We start from the raw sequence: 22,500 nt of genomic DNA on the forward strand, positions 1-22,500 counted from the left end.
TATGGCGGTGTGTCCACTCACAGGATGAGTGGCGCTGTCCAATACTGTCACTATGGCGGTGTGTCCACTCACAGGATGAGTGGCGCTGTCCAATAGTGTCACTATGGCGGTGTGTCCACTCACAGGATGAGTGGTGCTGCCCAATACTGTCACTATGGCGGTGTGTCCACTCACAGGATGAGTGGCGCTGCCTAATACTGTCACTATGGCGGTGTGTCCACTCACAGGATGAGTGGCCTGTCCAATAGTGTCACTATGGCGGTGTGTCCACTCACAGGATGAGTGACGCTGTTCAATACTGTCACTATGGCGGTGTGTCCACTCACAGGATGAGTGACGCTGTCCAATACTGTCACTATGGCGGTGTGTCCACTCACAGGATGAGTGGCGCTGCCCAATACTGTCACTATGGCGGTGAGTCCACTCACAGGATGAGTGACACTGCCCAATACTGTCACTATGGCGGTGTGTCCACTCACAGGATGAGTGGCGCTGCCCAATACTGTCACTATGGCGGTGTGTCCACTCACAGGATGAGTGACGCTGTCCAATACTGTCACTATGGCGGTGTGTCCACTCACAGGATGAGTGACGCTGTCCAATAGTGTCACTATGGCGGTGTGTCCACTCCCAGGATGAGTGACGCTGTCCAATACTGTCACTATGGCGGTGTGTCCACTCACAGGATGAGTGGCGCTGCCCAATACTGTCACTATGGCGGTGTGTCCACTCACAGGATGAGTGACGCTGTCCAATACTATCACTATGGCGGTGTGTCCACTCACAGGATAAGTGACGATGTCCAATACTGTCACTATGGCGGTGTGTCCACTCACAGGATGAGTGCCGCTGCCCAATACTGTCACAATGGCGGTGTGTCCACTCACAGGATGAGTGCCGCTGCCTAATTCACTATGGCGGTGTGTCCACTCACAGGATGAGTGACGCTGCCCAATACTATCACTATGGCGGTGTGTCCACTCACAGGATGAGTGACGCTGCCCAATACTGTCACTATGGCGGTGCGTCCACTCACAGGATGAGTGGCGCTGCCCAATACTGTCACTATAGCGGTGTGTCCACTCACAGGATGAGTGCCGCTGCCTAATACTATCACTATGGCGGCGTGTCCACTCACAGGATGAGTGCCGCTGTCCAATACTGTCACTATGGCGGTTTGTCCACTCACAGGATGAGTGCCGCTGTCCAATACTGTCACTATGGCGGTGTGTCCACACCCAGGATGAGTGACGCTGTCCAATACTGTCACTATGGCGGTGTGTCCACTCACAGGATGAGTGACGCTGCCCAATACTATCACTATGGCGGCGTGTCCACTCCCAGGATGAGTGACGATGTCCAATACTGTCACTATGGCGGTGTGTCCACTCACAGGATGAGTGACGATGCCCAATACTGTCACTATGGTGGTGTGTCCACTCACAGGATGAGTGGCGCTGTCCAATACTGTCACTATGACGGTGTGTCCACTCACAGGATGAGTGGCGCTGTCCAATACTGTCACTATGACGGTGTGTCCACTCACAGGATGAGTGGCGCTGCCCAATACTGTCACTATGGTGGTGTGTCCACTCACAGGATGAGTGACGCTGTCCAATACTGTGTCTATGACGGTGCGTCCACTCACAGGACTCGCTTTTCAGGAACAATTTTTAAATTTTTATTCAAGAGGTGCTCTTATCGCCGCAGCAGCTGCCGCAGTCACTGGAGAACCGCTTGCGGGAAGCAACAGGTGTGTAGCAGCGCCCCTTTCCCAGTACCCCCCTCCCTCCCTTTCCCCTTACTTACCCTTAAGGGAGAAGGGAGAAGGAACAGGCTATTCACAACCTCTTCACGAGGGGAAACGCAAGTCTAAATAACTGTTTAGCACTTGCTAGCCTGGCTGGAGCTGGGATATGAGGACAAGGAGCTGGGATATGAGGACAAGGAGCTGGGGTATGAGACAAGGAGCTGGGATATGAGGACAAGGAGCTGGGATATGAGGACAAGGAGCTGGGATATGAGGACAAGGAGCTGGGATATGAGGACAAGGAGCTGGGGGTATGAGACAAGGAGCTGGGATATGAGGACAAGGAGCTGGGATATGAGGACAAGGAGCTGGGGTATGAGACAAGGAGCTGGGATATGAGGACAAGGAGCTGGGATATGAGGACAAGGAGCTGGGATATGAGGACAAGGAGCTGGGATATGAGGACAAGGAGCTGGGGTATGAGGACAAGGAGCTGGGATATGATGACAAGGAGCTGGGATATGATGACAAGGAGCTGGGATATGAGGACAAGGAGCTGGGATATGAGGATAAGGAGCTGGGATATGAGACAAGGAGCTGGGGTATGAGGACAAGGAGCTGGGATATGAGGACAAGGAGCTGGGATATGAGGACAAGGAACTGGGATATGAGGACAAGGAGCTGGGATATGAGGACAAGGAGCTGGGATATGAGGACAAGGAGCTGGGATATGAGACAAGGAGTTGGGATATGAGGACAAGGAGCTGGGATATGAGGACAAGTAGCTGGGATATGAGGACAAGGAGCAGGGATATGAGGACAAGGAACTGGGATATGAAGACAAGGACCTGGGATATGAAGACAAGGAGCTGGGATACGAGGAAAAGGAGCAGGGATATGAGGACAAGGAGCTGGGATATGAGGACAAGGAGCTGGGATATGAGGACAAGGAGCTGGGATATGAGTACAAGGAGCTGGGGTATTAGGACAAGGAGCAGGGATACGAGGACAAGGAGCTGGGATATGAGGACAAGGAGCTGGGATATGAGTACAAGGAGCTGGGGTATTAGGACAAGGAGCAGGGATACGAGGACAAGGAGCTGGGATATGAGGACAAGGAGCTGGGATATGAGTACAAGGAGCTGGGGTATTAGGACAAGGAGCAGGGATACGAGGACAAGGAGGTGGCATATGAGGACAAGAAGCTGGGATATTAAGACAAGGAGCTGGGATATTAAGGCAAGGAGCTGGGATATTAAGACAAGGAGCTGGGATATTAAGGCAAGGAGCTGGGATATTAAGGCAAGGAGCTGGGATATTAAGACAAGGAACACTCTAGGCGATAGAAACCAAACCAACACCTTTTAGCTTGAGAAAATATCCACGACGAATAATAGAATTAATTCCACTTTCTTGAAGTATCGCAAAATTTGGCTAAGAAAATGTACAAAATAGTTCTCTGCTTTATTAGTTTTGGATTTTACTCTGTAGTACCAACCTTCGGAGGGGACCAGTTGGGGGAAAATCTATATACTTAATGTTTGTTTTGGCGCTGCTGAAGCCTTGGAGGAATTATGGGGTGATGGAGACTGCGAGGGTAGAGTGGAGGCTGTGGATTTAGGATTCCTTGGGTCCCTGGAGCGATCTGGAGGCCCTGGAGGTCCTGGAGGCCCTGGAAGCCTTGGAGGACTTGGAGGTCCTGGAGACCCTGGAGGCCTTGGGAGCCTTGGAGGTCCTGGAAGGCCTGGAGGGCCATGGTGGCCCTGGAAGCCTTAGAGGTCCTGCAGGCCTTGAAGCCCTGGAGGTCCTGGAGGCCTTGGAGGACTTGGAGGTCCTGGAGACCCTGGAGGCCCTGGGAGCCTTAAAGGTCCTGGAAGGCCTGGAGGGCCATGGTGGTCCTGGAAGCATTGGAGGTCCTGCAGACCTTGAAGCCCTGGAGGACCCGCAAGGGCCATGGAGGTCCTGGAAGGCTTTAGCGGTCCCCTCGGCCATGGAGGTCCTGGATTTCCTGGAGGTCCTGGAGGGCCCAGGAGAGTCCTAGAGACCCTGGTGGCCCTGGAAGCCTTGGAGGTCATGTAGGGCCCTGGAGGGACTAGAGTGCCCCTGGAGGGACTGGAGGGCCCTGGAAGCCTCTACTGCTGTAGCTTACGGGTGACGGAGCGGTCCTCCTCAGGGCTCATGAACCACTTGCCCTCCAGGTCCTCCAGGTTCTCACACTCCAGTAAGGCCGAGTCCTCCACCTGCCGAGAAATTACAAGTCTAAGAAATTGTTTAAGTCAAAATACCTTAGCAGGTGAAATTCTGTATAAATAAACTGTTAAAAAATTATAATAAAAAAAAGCTAATTGAAGTTTTGCCATTTCTAATTCAAATTTAATTCTGTGAAATTCTAAATTTAGAATCAAATTCTAAGAGAAGTCACTCATCAACTATTTAGCTTCAAAGTACAATTTATTAATTTCTTTAATTTAATTTAAAAACTAATTATTTTCAACTGATTAACTCAAATGTCTTATGAGATTCAGATTAAAACAACATATCCCTTTTAGAATCTAATACATATCACTGTTCGAACCTTTTGGCGGCTTTAGGGTTCGCAAGTGTTTCAAATTCTAATTTGATGGTGCTGGAGTGAGAGGAGACACTTCAGGCCAGGGTTCGAGCTTTATACTGTCTCACTTAAGGGTTTATTAAGTCAGTATTTGACTTATGTAACGTCGGCTCTTTACCCTGACGGCGGTACATATATACGTGCTATCCAAGTGAAACCTTTACGAAGCTTTGAATGAAACCTTTACGAAGCTTCGAATTAAACATTTACGAAGATTCGCATGAAACATTTACCAAGCTTCGAATCCAACCTTTACGAAGCTTCGAATTGCCTCAGCATCCACAAACAAAAATGTTGAGTAAATGAACTCATATTTCTCTAAAAGCCAAAATAATTTCACAACACATAACTACAGTCAAGGAACTTAAGTTTCTTCACGGATTATAAGTTCATCTTACATGTTGTATACAAGTGTTGGGGTGATTCCCGGCTGCCGAGGTGCCGTATGAGCACACACACTGAGTAGGCCCTGGAGGCCTACTAACTACCACACACCGGCCGTTAGTAGGCCCTGCAGGCCTACTAACTACCACACACCGGCCGTTAGTAGGCCCTGGAGGCCTACTAACTACCACACACCGGTCGTTAGTAGGGCCCTGGAGGCCTACTAACTACCACACACCGGTCGTTAATAGGCCCTGGAGGCCTACTAACTACCACACACCGGTCGTTAATAGGCCCTGGAGGCCTACTAACTACCACACACCGGCCGTTAGTAGGCCCTGGAGGCCTACTAACTACCACACACCGGCCGTTAGTAGGGCCCTGCAGGCCTACTAACTACCACACACCGGCCGTTAGTAGGCCCTGGAGGCCTACTAACTACCACACACCGGTCGTTAGTACGCACTAGGTGGAACAGCAGGATCGAGGCCCATTAAGGACACTGCAGCTATGTAGAACAGCAGAAAATAGGCCTACTTGGGGCAAAAAAGCTGAGAACAGAAGGCACTAGGCCTATTTAGGACAATACCATATTTATAATACCATATCTAATGGTACCAAACAGTCCCCGTGGCGTAGTGGTAAAACACTCGCCCGGCACTTCGCAAGTGCTGTGTCCTGAGATCGTATCCTGGCTGGGGAGGATTGACTGGGCACCAATCCTTAACTATAGCCTTTGTTCACCCAGCAGCAAATGGGTACCTGGATGTTAAACAATTTGGCGGATCATATTCCAGGAAAAAAATGGATAAAGGAGAAGGATAAAGGAGAGATAAAGGGAGCCGGTCGGCCGAGCGGACAGCACGCTGGACTTGTGATCCTGTGGTCCTGGGTTCGATCCCAGGCGCCGGCGAGAAACAATGGGCAGAGTTTCTTTCACCCTATGCCCCTGTTACCTAGCAGTAAAATAGGTACCTGGGTGTTAGTCAGCTGTCACGGGCTGCTTCCTGGGGGTGGAGGCCTGGTCGAGGACCGGGCCGCGGGGACACTAAAAAGCCCCGAAATCATCTCAAGATAACCTCAAGATAGGACTTGTCCGAAACGCTACACGTGTTAGTGGCTTTACAAAAATGTAAGAACTCTTGTATAAATAAATAAAATAAAATATTTACAATAATTGAATACGTTAAATATCTACAATATTAATTGATTATTAATAGGTAGATATTAATAGATAAATATCTACCATATTAATACTACTTTAATATATAATGTAATGCTACAGTTTCATGAATTCTTATGTACGTATGACGACGCCGGAATCGCTAGGTGAAAGAGAAGGCACTATAGGCCTACAGGGCACAAGACAGGTAGGCATGACAAGGAATAAAAGTGAGTCTGGCACAAGTCGGTGAGGACTGAGCCTCGTTAATCTAACGCACATTTTACAGTGTTCAGTTCTAACTGCTCTTAATAATAGCAGTAAAACGTGCGGAAAAGCCGTTAAATAACGGAGCTTCGCTGAAAACCGTTATGAATGTTTAAAAAATCTGGATTAATGTCTTTAAATATGAATTCTGTAGGCTGAGGAGGAAGGGGGGGGGGGGGGCGGGGGGATTTGGCTGTCACCCAATGAGTGTGTGTTGGGGGGGGGGGAGACTATCAACTATGGGGTGTATTTAAAACACACACACACACAGAGGGCTGGCTGGCTGAGTGGACAGAGCTCTAGATTCGTGGACCTAGGGACCAGGGTTCAATCCCGGCAGCCGGCGGAAAAACAAATGGGCAGAGTTTCCTTCACCCTGAAACACCTGTTACCTAGCAGTAAATAGGTACCTGGGAGTTAGACAGCTGCTACAGGCTGCTTCCTGTGAATGTGTGTGTGAAAAAAAAAATGTAGTTCCGAAAGAGCAGAGCTCAACCCACGGAGGCACAACTAGGTGAATACACACACACAACCTTCCCCCCCTCCCTCCTATCCCTGTCCTCCCTAACCCCCCCCCCCCCATCATCCCATACCCACCCAATCTCCCATCTCCCCTCACTAACCAAATGATTTACCAACGAACATTCAATTTCTGCTTCCTATGAGGTACAGTGTGATGTACCTAATAGACATCAGAGACGGAAAATGAATATTCCATATGGTTTGCATGACCACTTTATTAATTGCATTTCAAAATGGTATCAAGATTACAAAATAACGAATGTACAAGCCTTCTCCAGAGATCTCGTTGATACGATTACTACCTACTACGACACATGGGTGTTGTTGTTGTTGTTGTTGAGTTAGGGGCGACGACGATCGTGGGATCGGATGCGCCCCGGCGTACCCGTGAAGGGTGAATCGCAAAGCCAGGAAAGGCGAAATGCTAAGCCAAAACGCGAAACGAGTGACGCCAAGCACTAGAAACTAATATGCCACACGGCAAAGCTACGCACAAAGGGAGAGGCAGAAGCACATAATAGAACAGGGCAAACAAACAGCCAGAAGGGCACACAGCATGTCATAGAGCAAATACACAGGAAATCAGAGCACATACTTTCCCGTGGGCCAAGTTCCCGGGCATCTTACATTGAACGCCTCCCAGAGCACCCATTGCCATGGGTCACGTCCATCCACCGGGGACACCATAACATCCGGAACCGGGGCAACAAACACCTGCAAACTGGGGACCCAGATGGTAGAACTCATGAGGCGAGAAGTCGCCACTCGCCCCCACAGGAAGGGAACTTGCCCCCCACGAAAGCACTCCGGTCCGTCAGACAGCAGTAACTCGGCAATCTTCGACCAGTGACCCGGTGGCATCACAGACGCCAGCAACACGTCCCCCAGGGCCCCAACGCGCACCCGCACCACAGGGGTACCCGCGGCCCCGGGCACACCACCAGACGACAGCAGGGAACCCGGACGGCGCGCATCCTTCCATAACGTCACCACCAGGCCACGCCCAGCACCAGAGTCCACACCATCCCTGGCAGCGGAAGCCACCACCCCCCACTGTGGAGAGTCCCCCGGCGGAGAAAGAACCGAAGGCACGTCCGAGACACAGGCACCAGCACCGGCAGGCACATGGACCTCCGCCACCATGAACCGCGGAGACATCGACGCATCCGTATCCACACTGTCAACATCCGAAGCCCCACAGTCACTGAAGTCACCAACGTCGGCCCAGGAAGAAGACGAACGCCGGGAACGTTTGGGCACCGGCCAGATATCGTCCGAGCCGGTAAGTGACCCAGAAATACGGGTACCACGAGCCGAAGGAACCGACGCCAGGACGGCAGCAGCCTTTACCACAGGGGGAACCGGGCCACACACAGCAGGAGGCTCCGCAGCCACCCCAGCACCAAGCACACCCGGGACCCGAGTCACGGACACAGGGCCAGGCGCGGCATCAGAAGACGAGGGAGAAGACAGCGATGTCACACAGGGAGCTCCAGGAAGGCCCACGGGAGCAGCTGGGACAGCAACAGGATCAGGCAGACCAACCGACGGTACCTCAAGAACCGGAGGAGGGACGGCAACAACCGGAGGAACGGCAGGCGCCGCCGGGGAAGCTGCAGCAGCAGACAGGACGCGCACCACCTCATCAACATCACCGGAGACTGCCTCCAGAGGGAGCGGCGGGAAATCCTCGTCGCGGAACAAGTTGACAGGAGCAGCAGGGGCCTCAGAGCACCCGGCAGCCTGATGCCCCAACAGGCCACACCAGAAATAGGTGCGAGGCTGCCGGGCATAATACACCCGGACGTAGTACCCCATAAGCCGGACAGAAGAAGGTATATCCGACCGCAGGCGCATCCCCAACGTGCGAATGTTTGTATGTTTCCCAGCATACCACCCCGAGGAGAGTGTGTTCACCCGCACGCTGACAACAGTACCAAAACCCCCGAAGTAACGCCGGAGGAGGTCATCAGGGAATTCCAGGGGCGCACCATGGATACTGACATAAGTCAGGGCACCACTGTGGTCCGAAATCGCCACAGAGCCGGCATTGTCTGGCAATGGCAACGTACGCCCCCCGTACCGACGGAGGAAGTCCTGGTAATCGTCCTCCCCCACGAACTTAATAACAACCCGATGGGCAGTAACTAGCTCCACACCGTAAACAGCTTCCACCGGGACACGAAGCATGTCACACATCACCATCTCGATGGTCGGATAACCAGCCTTACAAGTGAACTCCAGGCCCACGGAGCTCACATGCTGAACAGGAGGAAGATGGCCCCCATGTCAGAACTGCCACGTCAATGCAGCCAGGCAGGCAACAAAACTGGTAGGGCAGGGACGCCCACACCACCTGGCGACCAAAACAGCAAACAACTCCAACAGCCACGGAGGGTCGAGAAACGTCCTCACTCCACGGCTGCTAACAGTCGACTCTCCGACACATGGGTGTGCTGGGGAACAGGTCGTAAGCCTAGCAGAAGTGGGCAACACCTACCACCACCCAAGTGGGTCCTTCACCCCGTATTTGTTAAAGAACATGAACGAGTAAAGCAACTTGGAGATACGTACAAACGAACCAAAGCACAAGATGACTTGCATGCATTTTGTAGTTGCAAACAGAGAGGTGAGAGACATGAGCAACATTATACGTAATAAACATTGGGAAGAGTTCCTACAAAGTATAAATGAGCAAACAACACTTGTTGAAGTTTGGGAAAAGATACGAAAAATCTCTAGAAGCAGCCCAACCAAACCGCTGCACCACAACCCACTAGAACAAGCAAACATCCTCCTTGATCAATGGGCACTAACATCGAGCTACGACTCACTCCCAATTAACATACAGCACAAACTTGATGACACACGCCCCAACAGACAACGAACCATCAATCTTGCCTGTACAGCTACCGACGTGTCGGACCTTAATGATGTAACTGAATGGGAATTAAATCATGCACTAAAGATGGGAAAATCAACTGCTCCTGGAGAGGACGGTATTGCTTACAGTCTACTGAGATTAGTCTCACACGTACCAGGTAATCCACTATTAGTGTTGTACAGAATGAGTTTACGTGAAGGAGTATTACCTGATGCTTGGACAAAGAGTGTCATCGTTCCTATCCCCAAACCACACTCAGATAATTATAGACCCATATCTCTAACATCGTGTGTCTGTAAAGTGCTTGAACGTATTGTTCTTAACAGACTCATGTATCGTATACAGGGGCACCTGTCACCCCAACTGTTTGGATTTTGCTCAGTACACAACATTGTTTTGCTGAGTACTTCGCACATATTGAAGCTTCCCCTCAAGCAGTCTTCATCGACCTAGCAGCAGCTTTTGATACAGCAAACAGGGAAATCATACTGGAACAGCTTGCCGAGCTGGGAATACAAGGAAAATTACTGAAATGGATAAAGGGCTATTTGTCTAATCGAACAGCATATGTTTTGTTTAATGGTGTTAAAAGCACAGAGAGCAAACACTTTGAACTGGGAACTCTACAAGGAGGGGTCCTCAGTCCCTTGTTGTTCAACGTTCTGTTGCATAAACTTATTAAAGATCTTCCAACTAATAATGAAGACACTGTCATTTGTTATGCAGATGATATATGTTTACAGGCTACCACCGAGCCTGGAATGCAAGTTCTGCCCGATGCTTTTGCTACTAGAGCTGAGGAATGTGGCCTCCTTATCTCTGTACAGGAAACTCGTGCCCTCATTCCGTGTGGTATTCCACCAGCCAATTATCATATAGATGGGCGAGCACTTGAGAACTACGAGTCTTACAGATACCTTGGTGTCCCCATTAACGACCCTGGGTACCTTGGTGTCCCCATTAACGACCCTGGGTACCTTGGTGTCCCCATTAACGACCCGGGGTACCTTTCTTCTCTCAAGAGGAGACTTTGGGAGAGATTAAAGCCCTTGCGGGTCCTTGTTGGTGTCAATCATGGACTTAACGTGAGACTTGCTAGAATGTTTTATGTATCATTTAAACGCTCTGTGATTGACTACAATGCTCTACATCTCACACTGTATACAGACAAAGAGCTGAAATCTCTTGAAACCTTGCAAAATGAAGCTATGTGTCTCATCCTTGGCGCTCCAAAGTCCACGAGAATAGTTAATATGAGAGCAGAGTTAAAATTACCTACCATAAGTGAGAGAATTTTGTCTATTAGCACAGTTTTCGGTGTGAAGGCACTGAGTAGATCTAGACAACACATGAAGTTTCAAGCTTAACTTTCTAATATGCTGTACTCACCCGAGGTCTATAGAAGAAACACGAAATCTGATTATGTATATTGGTTCTACAAGGTAGCCAACTCCATCAAAATATTAAATATGTACCCAACTCAACTAATGATTAATCAGCCAATTACTCCATGGGATAACTGGGATCTATCAGTTGATTTTGTAAATGCGCCCAAGAAAGAGTGTGCACACTACATTATTAAAAAAGTTAACACTGAAAAGCATCACTGAAAGTACTCAGAGTATGGGTAACGATGTGTATCAGTGCTATACCGACGGCTCTGTAGAAGAAGGTGGACGATGTACCGGATGTGCATGTAACATATTTGAACAATCTTCTCTCGTACATACAGCAATGAAGCGCGTCAATGACTGGGCAAGTACAACTCAAACCAAACTTGCAGGCATATACCTTGCCACTGAATTTTTAAAAGACAAAGGCCGTCTCCTCTGCTCTGCTGGCTCCTCTGTTCTTCCTGTCTTCCTAATGCTCTCGAATCGATAGCTCTCCGAGTATATATTGGGGAACCTAGTAACTAACTCCGCCCACAAGTAGATAGCCTCAGGCTCTCTACCAAGCCACTCCTTAAACGTCAGCATGTTTGAAGGCTACCAGGCTACAATTATAAGATTAGTAGAAGTAAGGTGAAATTCGCATGATCTGACCTCAGGTCACTTGGTGGTCATTAACTCTTAGAGGTGTGAAACTCCGGCCGACAACTTGGCACCTTCTCAAATCCCTGTCTGTGACTCATGTACTCTATGTATGTATTAAATACAACTAAACCAAACACTTTTACAGTGTTACAACCAGTGGCGTCCCACAGGGCTCTGTACTCGGACCTATCCTGTTTCTGACATACGTAATTGATCTCCCAGAGGGTATAGACTCATTCCTCTCAATGTTTGCTCACGATGCCAAAATTATGAGAAGGATTAACACAGACGAGGGCAGCTTGAGGCTTCAAGAAGACATGGACAAGCTGCATGAATGGTCGAACAAATTGTTATTAGAGTTTAAACCAAGTAAATATAATGTAATGAAGATAGGTGTAGGAACAGGAAACCAAATACAAGGTATCATTTGGGAAATGAAATACTTCAAGAGTCAGAGAGAAAGACCTGGTGGTTGATATCACCCCAGACTTGTTCCTTGAAGCTCATATCAAGAGGATAACATCAGCGGCATATGAAAGATTGGCCAACATAAGAATGCCCTCTAGAAACTTATGTAAGGAATCCTTCAGAACTTTGTATACCACATATGTCAGACAACTGGTGTTCAGGTTCCTGAGCCTACTGGGCTCTATCATATCTACACTTGAAGCTGTGTATGGAGTCAGCCTCCACCACATCACTGTCTAACGCATTCCATTTGTCTTCAATTCTAACGGTGAAAAAATTATTTCTCACGTCTCTATGGTTCATTTGGGAACTCAATTTCCACCTGTGTCCCCTAGTGCGTGTGCCCCTGGTGATAAATAGTCTGTCTTTGTCTACCCTATCAACACTTGTGGGGTGTTGGATGAAAGCTCTTGCTATGGACTATCATTTGTGAGTAGTCAGAAGTCTGTGATTGCTCTGTAGAGAGAATTACAGAGATTTTCCTGTTTCTGTGAAATAGGATGGGAGTGGACAGTAAGCGGTGCCAGAGGATACTTGACTAAAACCGTTAGAGGTGGGGGGAAAGTGGGGTGACCGTTGCCCCCCCCCCCACCATGTGAGACAGTGCGCCCCTTGTCTTTAGGCCTCCCCCTCCTTGTGACATCACGGGACGCCTGAGGGTGAGTGAGGCCTGTGATTGGGGTAGGCATGTCTGCTCCGAGCTGTGTTTTGGCCGCGAACCTTTGTGATTGGAAGCGGCACGAGGGAACAGTGCCGGCTTTGTGCTGGTATGGGTATGGTATGGAGGTATGGGTATTTTGAGTTTCCTTAGCCCGCGAAATCGTCAGTTTGAGCAGGGTAGCAGGTGGACGAGGACGTATCTGGGTGGAGGGGGGGGGGGAGTTTTCCCCCTCCACCCCCGTTATTCGCGGACTTTACCGTGTTGTCCAGCAGGGATGGCACTCCTGCCACCCCAGGTTGTGTCTAGGCCCAATTTTCGTGAAATTTGGGGCCGATGAGGTACAGAAGGACCAGTAAAATAGCCTCAGAGACAGTGGGCACCCATGAGGCAGCTGGCAGAGCCTCATGGTATAACAGGTGGTTTGAATAACCTGTCTAGTGTTGATGGACAATTGGCGGAATCAGGGCAGTGTAATTGTGGTGAGATTACAGGCCCCTGTGGGACTTTGAATTCCGCCAGGCGGCGTCAGTGTGGGGACGCCGCCGGCCATTGTCACCCCAGTGTAGAGCAAGGCAGGCTCTGGTTTGATGGGGTTGTTGGTGATTCCCCATCCACGTGTGTATGCCCGGGAGCCAAGGGGTCTGGCCACCCACCCGCCCGCCCAGTCTGGCCACCCACCCGCCCGGCCCGGCCCGGCTCGGCCAACCCGCCTGCCCGCGCGCCGACTACCACCCCCCTCTCAGCTCAGGAGGGGCGCTGTGGGCCACGCGGTGGCCACATGCCTTGGCCACCCCCTTGGGCCACTTGGCCACATTCCCGGGACAGCCTAGGGCCACATCTTGTCGACGCACGAGGAGCAAGCTAAGTGTTGACAGCCCGAGAGGTAGTGACCTGGGAAATGAGTGAAATGTGAGGAAAACGTGAGTACAATAGCCAGTGTAACAGTGTCTCAGTATTAGGGGAAATTCACGGTAAAGCTGTGTCGTCCCATAGCCCTGCCAGGCTAGGGAAGCAGCTGAGAGACAGCTGTCAGTGGCACGTCCAGGTGACTGGTAGGGCGGTACCTGGAGATAGATGTTGTACACGACCACACTGTAGTTATATATATATATATATATATATATATATATATATATATATATATATATATATATATATATATATATATATATATATATATATATATATATATATATATATATATATATATATATATATGTGTGTGTAGACTGACTCGAGTATGTAACCGGTCAGTGTAGAGATTTACCATATAAATGATCCAGTTGTCTATTCTATATAATCGGTCAGACTGGATTAGTGCGATGGAGTACCAGCATGAATAATTATAATCATTATGTTGCAGGGATGTCAGTGGATGCCCTGAGGTCTGTGTAGTTAGAGTTACATTTACCTGATGATATAATTTTCATTGATTATGTGAATGCCATTTCTATGTGTTCATTTGCATGTTTATGTACTGTGTTGTGTGGTGAGTCAGTAGATGTGATTGCTGACTGATTGCCAAATGATGTCATTAGCATGTGGGGTATGCTGACGGCATCATTATGTTGCAGGTTTGTGCAGTGTTGTTATCAGTTTATACGATATTATTGTCCTGGGAGCTGTGTTGAGGGTTTACGGGACCTCTAGGATTATTCAGGGGAATTCACAGTACTTAATGAGAGCAGGCAGTTGATTGGTTGATTGCCTTGCTGAGGTAAGTGTGTGCTCACAGTAGTCCTTTGCAAAGGTTGCAAGATAAGGGGGGCAGTAATATTGGTATACTCTTGTTGTTGCACAACCGTGTGTCATTATTGTGTGGGCACAGTAATTAACGAGTTGCAGTAGCCGCAACCGTATGTGGGCAGTGCATTTGTGTTGTTGCATGCCATTGTAGTGTGACCTATGTAACACTGGGGTTACTTTGTTTCTTTAAGTTGTGTTGAGGACTTAAGGATTCAGTGAGTTAATAATTGGGGAATTAACTGGATAAGGGGTGCACACTTATTGTGGAGTGAGTGAGGGCTGTTATGAGAGAGAACAGCGTTGAGCTTGAGTGAGATACGTCTCGGGAGCAATTAATTGTCCGTGTGACAACTAATTGACCACTCTAGCTAATTATGTAATTAGCCTTCTCATCATGAATTCACGTAGTGGGAGAGGATCTGTCAGAGTCTGTCAGTATTTGTGTTAACGTAATTTGCTCGAGACTAATTACCTTTCTGGGGTATAGCAATTAGTGGCTCATGTTTATTAGTGGAGTAATTAACGTCTAGAGGGCTCAGATGACTCGGTAAAGCGAGGTCATGGAGCTAGCATAAATTGTTGTATTAATCATATCCTGTCTGAGGACAGTACATTAATGGCACTCTTGTTAATTAGGGTAATTAACTCCTTTCCCGTGAATTCACAGTGTTTGATGAGACCTGCTTAGGCAGTGCGGAGTGAGACGTATTTATGGATGATTAATTATCGGTCCTGGTGACAGTTAATTAATTACTCGGAGCTAATTAGGGTAATTAACACTCACTAGTAATTTTTTGACACAGACTGTTGAGAAGCTACCAAGTTAGGGTAGGCTTAGTTAACGTAACTCAATGGGGATGTAATTAGTGGTCCGTTTGACCTTTATTGAGGAATACTCACTGAATACTTGCAAGGAGTCAAGTGTGATGTAATATAAGTTTGAGTTATTGTTAACAAGAGAGACAAGTGTTAAGGATTAACGTAGAGTATCATCATGTTGTTGTCTAGTGTGAGACAATTGTTTGTGATTACCGTAGTACTTTGTTGCTGACTGCTGCGATCAGTCAATTAACGTAATTAATCACTTAAGGCAATTTCTTTTGGTTGTCGTCTGGTGACGAGAGTAGAGTCATCTAGGGATTTGTGGAGCTGTGTCCCAGAATCCCGCCTTGCCTGTCTTTGTTACTGTTTACAACAGGGCAACTTCTTGTAGGGAGTTGCAAAGAGTGTTCACACTGGGTTGTGATGGGGGGGGGGGGTCACTGTTGGAGTACCCGCCTAGTTACGTGGGTCTCTCCTGGGGGGCGGGAGGACCCCTAAGCTTGTGATTATAGTAGCTGTCAGGGAAACCGAGACACTATTGATTGCATGCTTGTGTCTTCAGTGGATATCCTTCATTTGTTCAGTTAGTTCATGTTGTCAGCCCGAAGTGTCAGCAAGATGGAGCCTGCTGTCACTTCTCGAGGGGCTGTTGAATAGCTGTGTTGCAAATGCCACTTGATGTACAATAACGTAACCATTCGCTGTGGTGTAACTTAGTCTGTGATATTTTTCTTTGATTTGCAATATTGCGTCATCAGTGGGCACACCTGTGTTCAGGTTAGTTCAGTATGCAGCCTCACAGCAAGGGTTGCTATTTAGCTGTTTGTTATCGTGCCACTGGATGGACATTAACGTAACGTAAACTCGGTAATGTAGTAGTTAGTCTCTTGTTATTAATAAATTGTTATGTTATAGAAAACGGTCTTTGATGTCAACCCTTCAACCATATTGTTCCACCATATGTCTGCATATTATTAAATGTTGATGTGATCTGATAAGGCGGCTGTTCTTGGGAATTCGAATTTCAATTCATAGCGCCACATCAAATATAAATATTTGATTGTGAGAACCCGTCGGTTACCCTTTATTAGTTTTAACGTCCTGTTTAACTAGGAGGAGCCAGCGGCCTATTGTGGACAGGTTTTCACCCCTGGTGGTGGAGGCCTGGCGGTGTGCTCCCGCTTTTCCTTTTTCTATTGGACTCATGCTTAACTGCCGTGAGCAGCCTTTAAACTTGTAGTCCACCTGCTAAGGGAGGTTGGCGTAGAAAAAAATCTCACACCTGGAGTATGCGGCTCCAGCATGGAGTCCATATCTAGTCAAACGTAAGACTTAACTGGAAAAGGTTCAAAGGTTTGCCACCAGACTAGTACCCGAACTGAGGGGTATGAGCTACGAGGAGAGACTACGGGAATTAAATCTCATGTCACTCGGAGACCGAAGAGTTAAGGGGGACATGATCACCACATATAAGATTCTCAGAGGAATTGATAGGGTAGACAAAGACAGACTATTTATCACCAGGGGCACACGCACTAGGGGACACAGGTGGAAATTGAGTTCCCAAATGAACCATAGAGACGTGAGAAATAATTTTTTCACAGTCAGAATTGAAGACAAATGGAATGCATTAGACAGTGATGTGGTGGAGGCTGACTCCATACACAGCTTCAAGTGTAGATATGATAGCGCCCAGTAGGCTCAGGAACCTTACACCTGTTGATTGACAGTTGAGAGGTGGGACCAAAGAGCCAGAGCTCAACCCCCGCAAGGACAACTAGGTGAGTATACAACTAGGTGAGTACAAACACACACACACACACACACACACACACACCATCGGGAGCCGGTGGTCGAGCGGACAGCACGCTGTACACGTGATCCTGTGGTCCCCGGGCGCCGGCAAGAAACCCTGGGCAGAGTTTCATTCACCCAATGCCCCTGTTACCTAGCAGTAAAATAGGTACCTGGGAGTTAGTCAGCTGTCACGGGGTGCTTCCTGGTGTGTGTGTGTGGTATGAAAAAAGTAGTAGTATTGGAAACAGTTGATTGACAGTTGAGAGGTGGGCCGAAAGAGCAGAGCCCCTGCAAGCACAACTAGGTGAACACAACTAGGTGAATACCTGTCAGTAGTTTCAAACCGTATCTCTCACCCAGTAACTACACCTACGTAACTACACTTAGGTGATTACACAGACCTTGATGAGCGGCGTATACTGTGGGTGGTGGTGCACCTTGTAGGGATTGTTGGCCCGCTTGTTGAAGGCGACGATGAAGACCCAACGACGCCGATCAGACGAGTTCTGATCGGAGGTGTGGAGCAGGTTACAGTGGAAGAACAGGATGTCCCCGGCCTTCATCTCCACGTAGATGTGATCCAGCTGCTTCTGCGCCTGTGTGGAGACCGACACACACTGTCTGAAGCACGATAACACCTCCTAAGTACCCCTGGGGCCAGATTCACGAAGCAGTTACGTAAGTACTTACGAACCTGTACATCTTTCCTCAATCTTTGACAGCTTTGGTTACATGTATTAAACAGTTTACAACCATGAAAACTTGCCAATCAACTGTTGTTATTGTTATAAACAGCCTCCTGGTGCTTCGGAGCTCATTAACTGTTTAATAATTGTAAACAAAGCCGCCAAAGAATGAGCAAAAGGTATACACGTTCGTAAGTGCTTGCGTAACTGCTTCGTGAATCTGATCCCTGGTAATGAGTCCTAGTCTGTGAGAGAAGGAAAACGGGAGTAAGACTGAAAGTCTTCCATCCCCCATGTAGCTGTGGTGCGGCATATCACACGAGGAGACACGTAAGGTAAGGTACATATGGGGAGAAAAGCTTAACCTATTGTGCCCACATCCCAGCACTTGGAAGGGATATGAGGACCCTTCCTGTGTTCAGATATGAGGACTAGGAGCTGAGATATTAGGATAAGGAGCATGGATATGAGGTAAAGGAGCTGGGATATGAAAACAAGGAGCTGGGATATGAAAACAAGGAGCTGGGATATGAGGACAAGGAGCTGGGAAATGAAAACAAGGAGCTGGGATATCAGGACAAGGAGCTGGGAAATGAGGATAAGGAGCTGGGAAATGAGGATAAGGAGATGGGAAATGAGAAAAGGTGCTGGGAAATGAGGACAAGGAGCCGAGATATTAGGACCAGGAGCTGGGATATGAGGAAAAGGTGCTGCGAAATGAAGAGAAGAAGCTGGGATATGAGGATCAGGAGCTGGGATATGAAGACAAGGAGCTGGGATATGAAGACAAGGAGCTGGGAAATGAGAAAAGGAGCTGGGAAATGAGTACAAGGAGCTGGGATATGAGTACAAGGAGCTGGGATATGAGTACAAGGAGCTGGGATATGAGTACAAGGAGCTGGGATATGAGTACAAGGAGCTGGGATATGAGTACAAGGAGCTGGGATATCAGGATAAACGGAAGGACCAATGCCATCCACTTAGACCATCGGGGGATCGAGATAGTCACTATCATCGTCAGTAGCAATGGTCAGTAGCCAGTAGTCAGTAGCAATGGTCAGTAGCCAGTAGTCAGTAGCAATGGTCAGTAGCCAGTAGTCAGTAGCAATGGTCAGTAGCCAGTAGTCAGTAGCAATGGTCAGTAGCCAGTAGTCAGTAGCAATGGTCAGTAGCCAGTAGTCAGTAGCAGTGGTCAGTAGCCAGTAGTCAGTAGCAATGGTCAGTAGCCAGTAGTCAGTAGCAATGGTCAGTAGCCAGTAGTCAGTAGCAGTGGTCAGTAGCCAGTAGTCAGTAGCAGTGGTCAGTAGCCAGTAGTCAGTAGCAGTGGTCAGTAGCCAGTAGTCAGTAGCAGTGGTCAGTAGCCATTAGTCAGTAGCAATGGTCAGTAGCCAGTAGTCAGTAGCAGTGGTCAGTAGCCAGTAGTCAGTAGCAATGGTCAATAGCCAGTAGTCAGTAGCAATGGTCAGTAGCCAGTAGTCAGTAGCAGTGGTCAGTAGCCAGTAGTCAGTAGCAGTGGTCAGTAGCCAGTAGTCAGTAGCAGTGGTCAGTAGCCAGTAGTCAGTAGCAGTGGTCAGTAGCCAGTAGTCAGTAGCAATGGTCAGTAGCCAGTAGTCAGTAGCAGTGGTCAGTAGTCAGTAGTCAGTAGCAATGGTCAGTAGCCAGTAGTCAGTAGCAATGGTCAGTAGCCAGTAGTCAGTAGCAGTGGTCAGTAGCCAGTAGTCAGTAGTAATGGTCAGTAGCCAGTAGTCAGTAGCAGTGGTCAGTAGCCAGTAGTCAGTAGCAGTGGTCAGTAGTCAGTAGCAATGGTCAGTAGCCAGTAGTCAGTAGCAATGGTCAGTAGTCAGTAGCAGTGGTCAGTAGCCAGTAGTCAGTAGCAATGGTCAGTAGCCAGTAGTCAGTAGCAGTGGTCAGTAGCCAGTAGTCAGTAGCAATGGTCAGTAGTCAGTAGTAATGGTCAGTAGCCAGTAGTCAGTAGCAGTGGTCACTAGCCAGTAGTCAGTAGCAGTGGTCAGTAGCCAGTAGTCAGTAGTAATGGTCAGTAGCCAGTAGTCAGTAGCAGTGGTCACTAGCCAGTAGTCAGTAGCAGTGGTCAGTAGCCAGTAGTCAGTAGCAATGGTCAGTAGCCAGTAGTCAGTAGCAATGGTCAGTAGCCAGTAGTCAGTAGCAGTGGTCAGTAGCCAGTAGTCAGTAGCAGTGGTCAGTAGTCAGTAGCAGTGGTCAGTAGCCAGTAGTCAGTAGCAATGGTCAGTAGTCAGTAGCAGTGGTCAGTAGCCAGTAGTCAGTAGCAATGGTCAGTAGCCAGTAGTCAGTAGCAGTGGTCAGTAGCCAGTAGTCAGTAGCAATGGTCAGTAGTCAGTAGTAATGGTCAGTAGCCAGTAGTCAGTAGCAGTGGTCACTAGCCAGTAGTCAGTAGCAGTGGTCAGTAGCCAGTAGTCAGTAGTAATGGTCAGTAGCCAGTAGTCAGTAGCAGTGGTCACTAGCCAGTAGTCAGTAGCAGTGGTCAGTAGCCAGTAGTCAGTAGCAATGGTCAGTAGCCAGTAGTCAGTAGCAATGGTCAGTAGCCAGTAGTCAGTAGCAATGGTCAGTAGCCAGTAGTCAGTAGCAATGGTCAGTAGCCAGTAGTCAGTAGCAGTGGTCAGTAGTCAGTAGTCAGTAGCAGTGGTCAGTAGCCAGTAGTCAGTAGCAGTGGTCAGTAGTCAGTAGCAATGGTCAGTAGTCAGTAGCAATGGTCAGTAGCCAGTAGTCAGTAGCAGTGGTCAGTAGTCAGTAGCAATGGTCAGTAGCCAGTAGTCAGTAGCAGTGGTCAGTAGCAATGGTCAGTAGCCAGTAGTCAGTAGCAGTGGTCAGTAGCCAGTAGTCAGTAGCAATGGTCAGTAGCCAGTAGTCAGTAGCAGTGGTCAGTAGCCAGTAGCAATGGTCAGTAGTCAGTAGCAATGGTCAGTAGCCAGTAGTCAGTAGCAATGGTCAGTAGCCAGTAGTCAGTAGCAATGGTCAGTAGCCAGTAGTCAGTAGCAGTGGTCAGTAGCCAGTAGTCAGTAGCAATGGCCAGTAGCCAGTAGCAATGGATAACTGAAGCATTGACCAATGGCACAAATTACCAGGTAACATTATAGACGTGGCAACGCGGGTACCAAAAATTACCTGTCTCGTAGGGACCAATAGGCCTTCTGAATTTTCCTTTATTCTGATCTACTGACAGCTACCTGAGAAGCTCACCTGCTGGACCCTCTCTGGGTCCGCCCCGAGCTGGTCCCCGATATTAAGGTGCTGGACCCGTCCCAACTTGTGGGACCCGCGCAGCACCTGTAGGCACCCATTGCCTCGGTCTGTATCGTCGATAGGAATGAAGACTGAGGCCATGTCAGGGTAGAGACATCCGTTCATGTACCAGTACCTGATGTGATGGAGAGAGAGAGAGAGAGAGAGAGAGAGATTAATATTGGTTTATTAAAAAAAATTCTCTCTCTCTCTCTCTCTCTCTCTCTCTCTCTCTCTCTCTCTCTCTCTCTCTCTCTCTCTCTCTCTCTCTCTCTCTCTCTCTCTCTCTCTCTCTCTCTCTCTCTCTTTGATATGACCAGATCCAATTTACATACCCAGCCAGAAATGTTGTTGTTAGTGATTATTAAAATATTCGCGAGGTTCATAACCTCTGAAATCTTTGATGTACGACTTGCGCAGAATGAAGCATCAGAATGTAAACTGCATACTATACAATGATAAAGTTTACATATCGTGGCTTTAATGAACAGTAATTATATGTAAACTTGCAAAGATAAAAACGCTTATGAACAAAGTTTTTTGTTTTAGTTTGATTGGTATACATTAATAAGTATGGTATGTATACCACAGAGCATATACCATATACTAAAGATAAGAGCCCCTTATCTCAGTCATGGCAGCTTAGTCGGTATTTACTAAGTAGTTTAGAAGCTACGAAGCTTTGATGTCTGTGATGATATATGATATCTGGACGAAGTCGTCTATGATAACACCATTGAGTTTAAGATGACCTCGTAGGACTTCCGAGCTCGTTAGTAGAAATGGGTGAGGGGTAATGGGTGAGTGGTAATGGGTGAAAGGTGATAGCTGAGAGGTAATGGGTGAGAGGTGATAGGTGAGAGGTAATGGGTGAGAGGTAATGGGTGAGTGGTAATGGGTGAGAGGTAATGGGTGAGAGGTAATGGGTGAGTGGTAATGGGTGAGTGGTAATGGGTGAGAGGTAATGGGTAAGTGGTAATGGGTGAGTGGTAATGGGTGAGTGGTAATTGGTGAGTGGTAATGGGTGAGAGGTAATGGGTGAGTGGTAATTTGTGAGTGGTAATGGGTGAGTGGTAATGGGTGAGAGGTAATGGGTGAGTGGTAACGGGTGAGTGGTAATGGGTGAGAGGTAACGGGTGAGTGGTAATGGGTGAGAGGTAACGGGTGAGTGGTAATGGGTGAGAGGTAATGGGTGAGAGGTAATGGGTGAGTGGTAATGGGTGAGAGGTAATGGGTGAGAGGTAATGGGTGAGTGGTAATGGGTGAGAGGAAACACTCAGACACTCACCCATAATCTTGGTGCCAGAGGAAAGTGCCGCCAGTCTTGGCCTCCTTCATGATAAGCTTAGTGTGGTAGTGGTACACCTCCCCCCCCAGCAGCTGTCATGGGGAGAGAGGCCAGCTTAGTGGTGTCATGGGGAGAGAGGTCAGCTTAGTGGTGTCATG

The 22,500-nt window shown here is 48.3% G+C and overlaps 2 protein-coding genes across 2 annotated transcripts in view; one reads left to right on the forward strand and one right to left on the reverse strand.

Annotated features, from left to right (window-relative positions):
* The window catches only part of LOC138366432 (mucin-2-like), a 14,236-nt gene extending 10,445 nt beyond the window's left edge, over nucleotides 1–3,791 (forward strand). The window contains exon 3 of the mRNA XM_069327479.1: nucleotides 3,392–3,791. Coding sequence (XP_069183580.1) covers nucleotides 3,392–3,791 — 400 coding nt within the window. The remainder of the gene's footprint in view (nucleotides 1–3,391) is intronic.
* The window catches only part of LOC138366280 (L-proline trans-4-hydroxylase-like), a 29,616-nt gene continuing 10,317 nt past the window's right edge, over nucleotides 3,202–22,500 (reverse strand). The window contains exons 4-7 of the mRNA XM_069327296.1: nucleotides 22,343–22,434; nucleotides 21,013–21,190; nucleotides 17,512–17,706; nucleotides 3,202–3,990 (exon numbers count right to left, since the gene is read on the reverse strand). Of these exons, the coding sequence (XP_069183397.1) occupies nucleotides 3,883–3,990; nucleotides 17,512–17,706; nucleotides 21,013–21,190; nucleotides 22,343–22,434 (573 nt within the window). The 3' untranslated portion in view covers nucleotides 3,202–3,882. The remainder of the gene's footprint in view (nucleotides 3,991–17,511; nucleotides 17,707–21,012; nucleotides 21,191–22,342; nucleotides 22,435–22,500) is intronic.

Source organism: Procambarus clarkii, chromosome 19 (assembly GCF_040958095.1).
Source record: "Procambarus clarkii isolate CNS0578487 chromosome 19, FALCON_Pclarkii_2.0, whole genome shotgun sequence".
Lineage (NCBI taxonomy): Eukaryota > Metazoa > Arthropoda > Malacostraca > Decapoda > Cambaridae > Procambarus > Procambarus clarkii.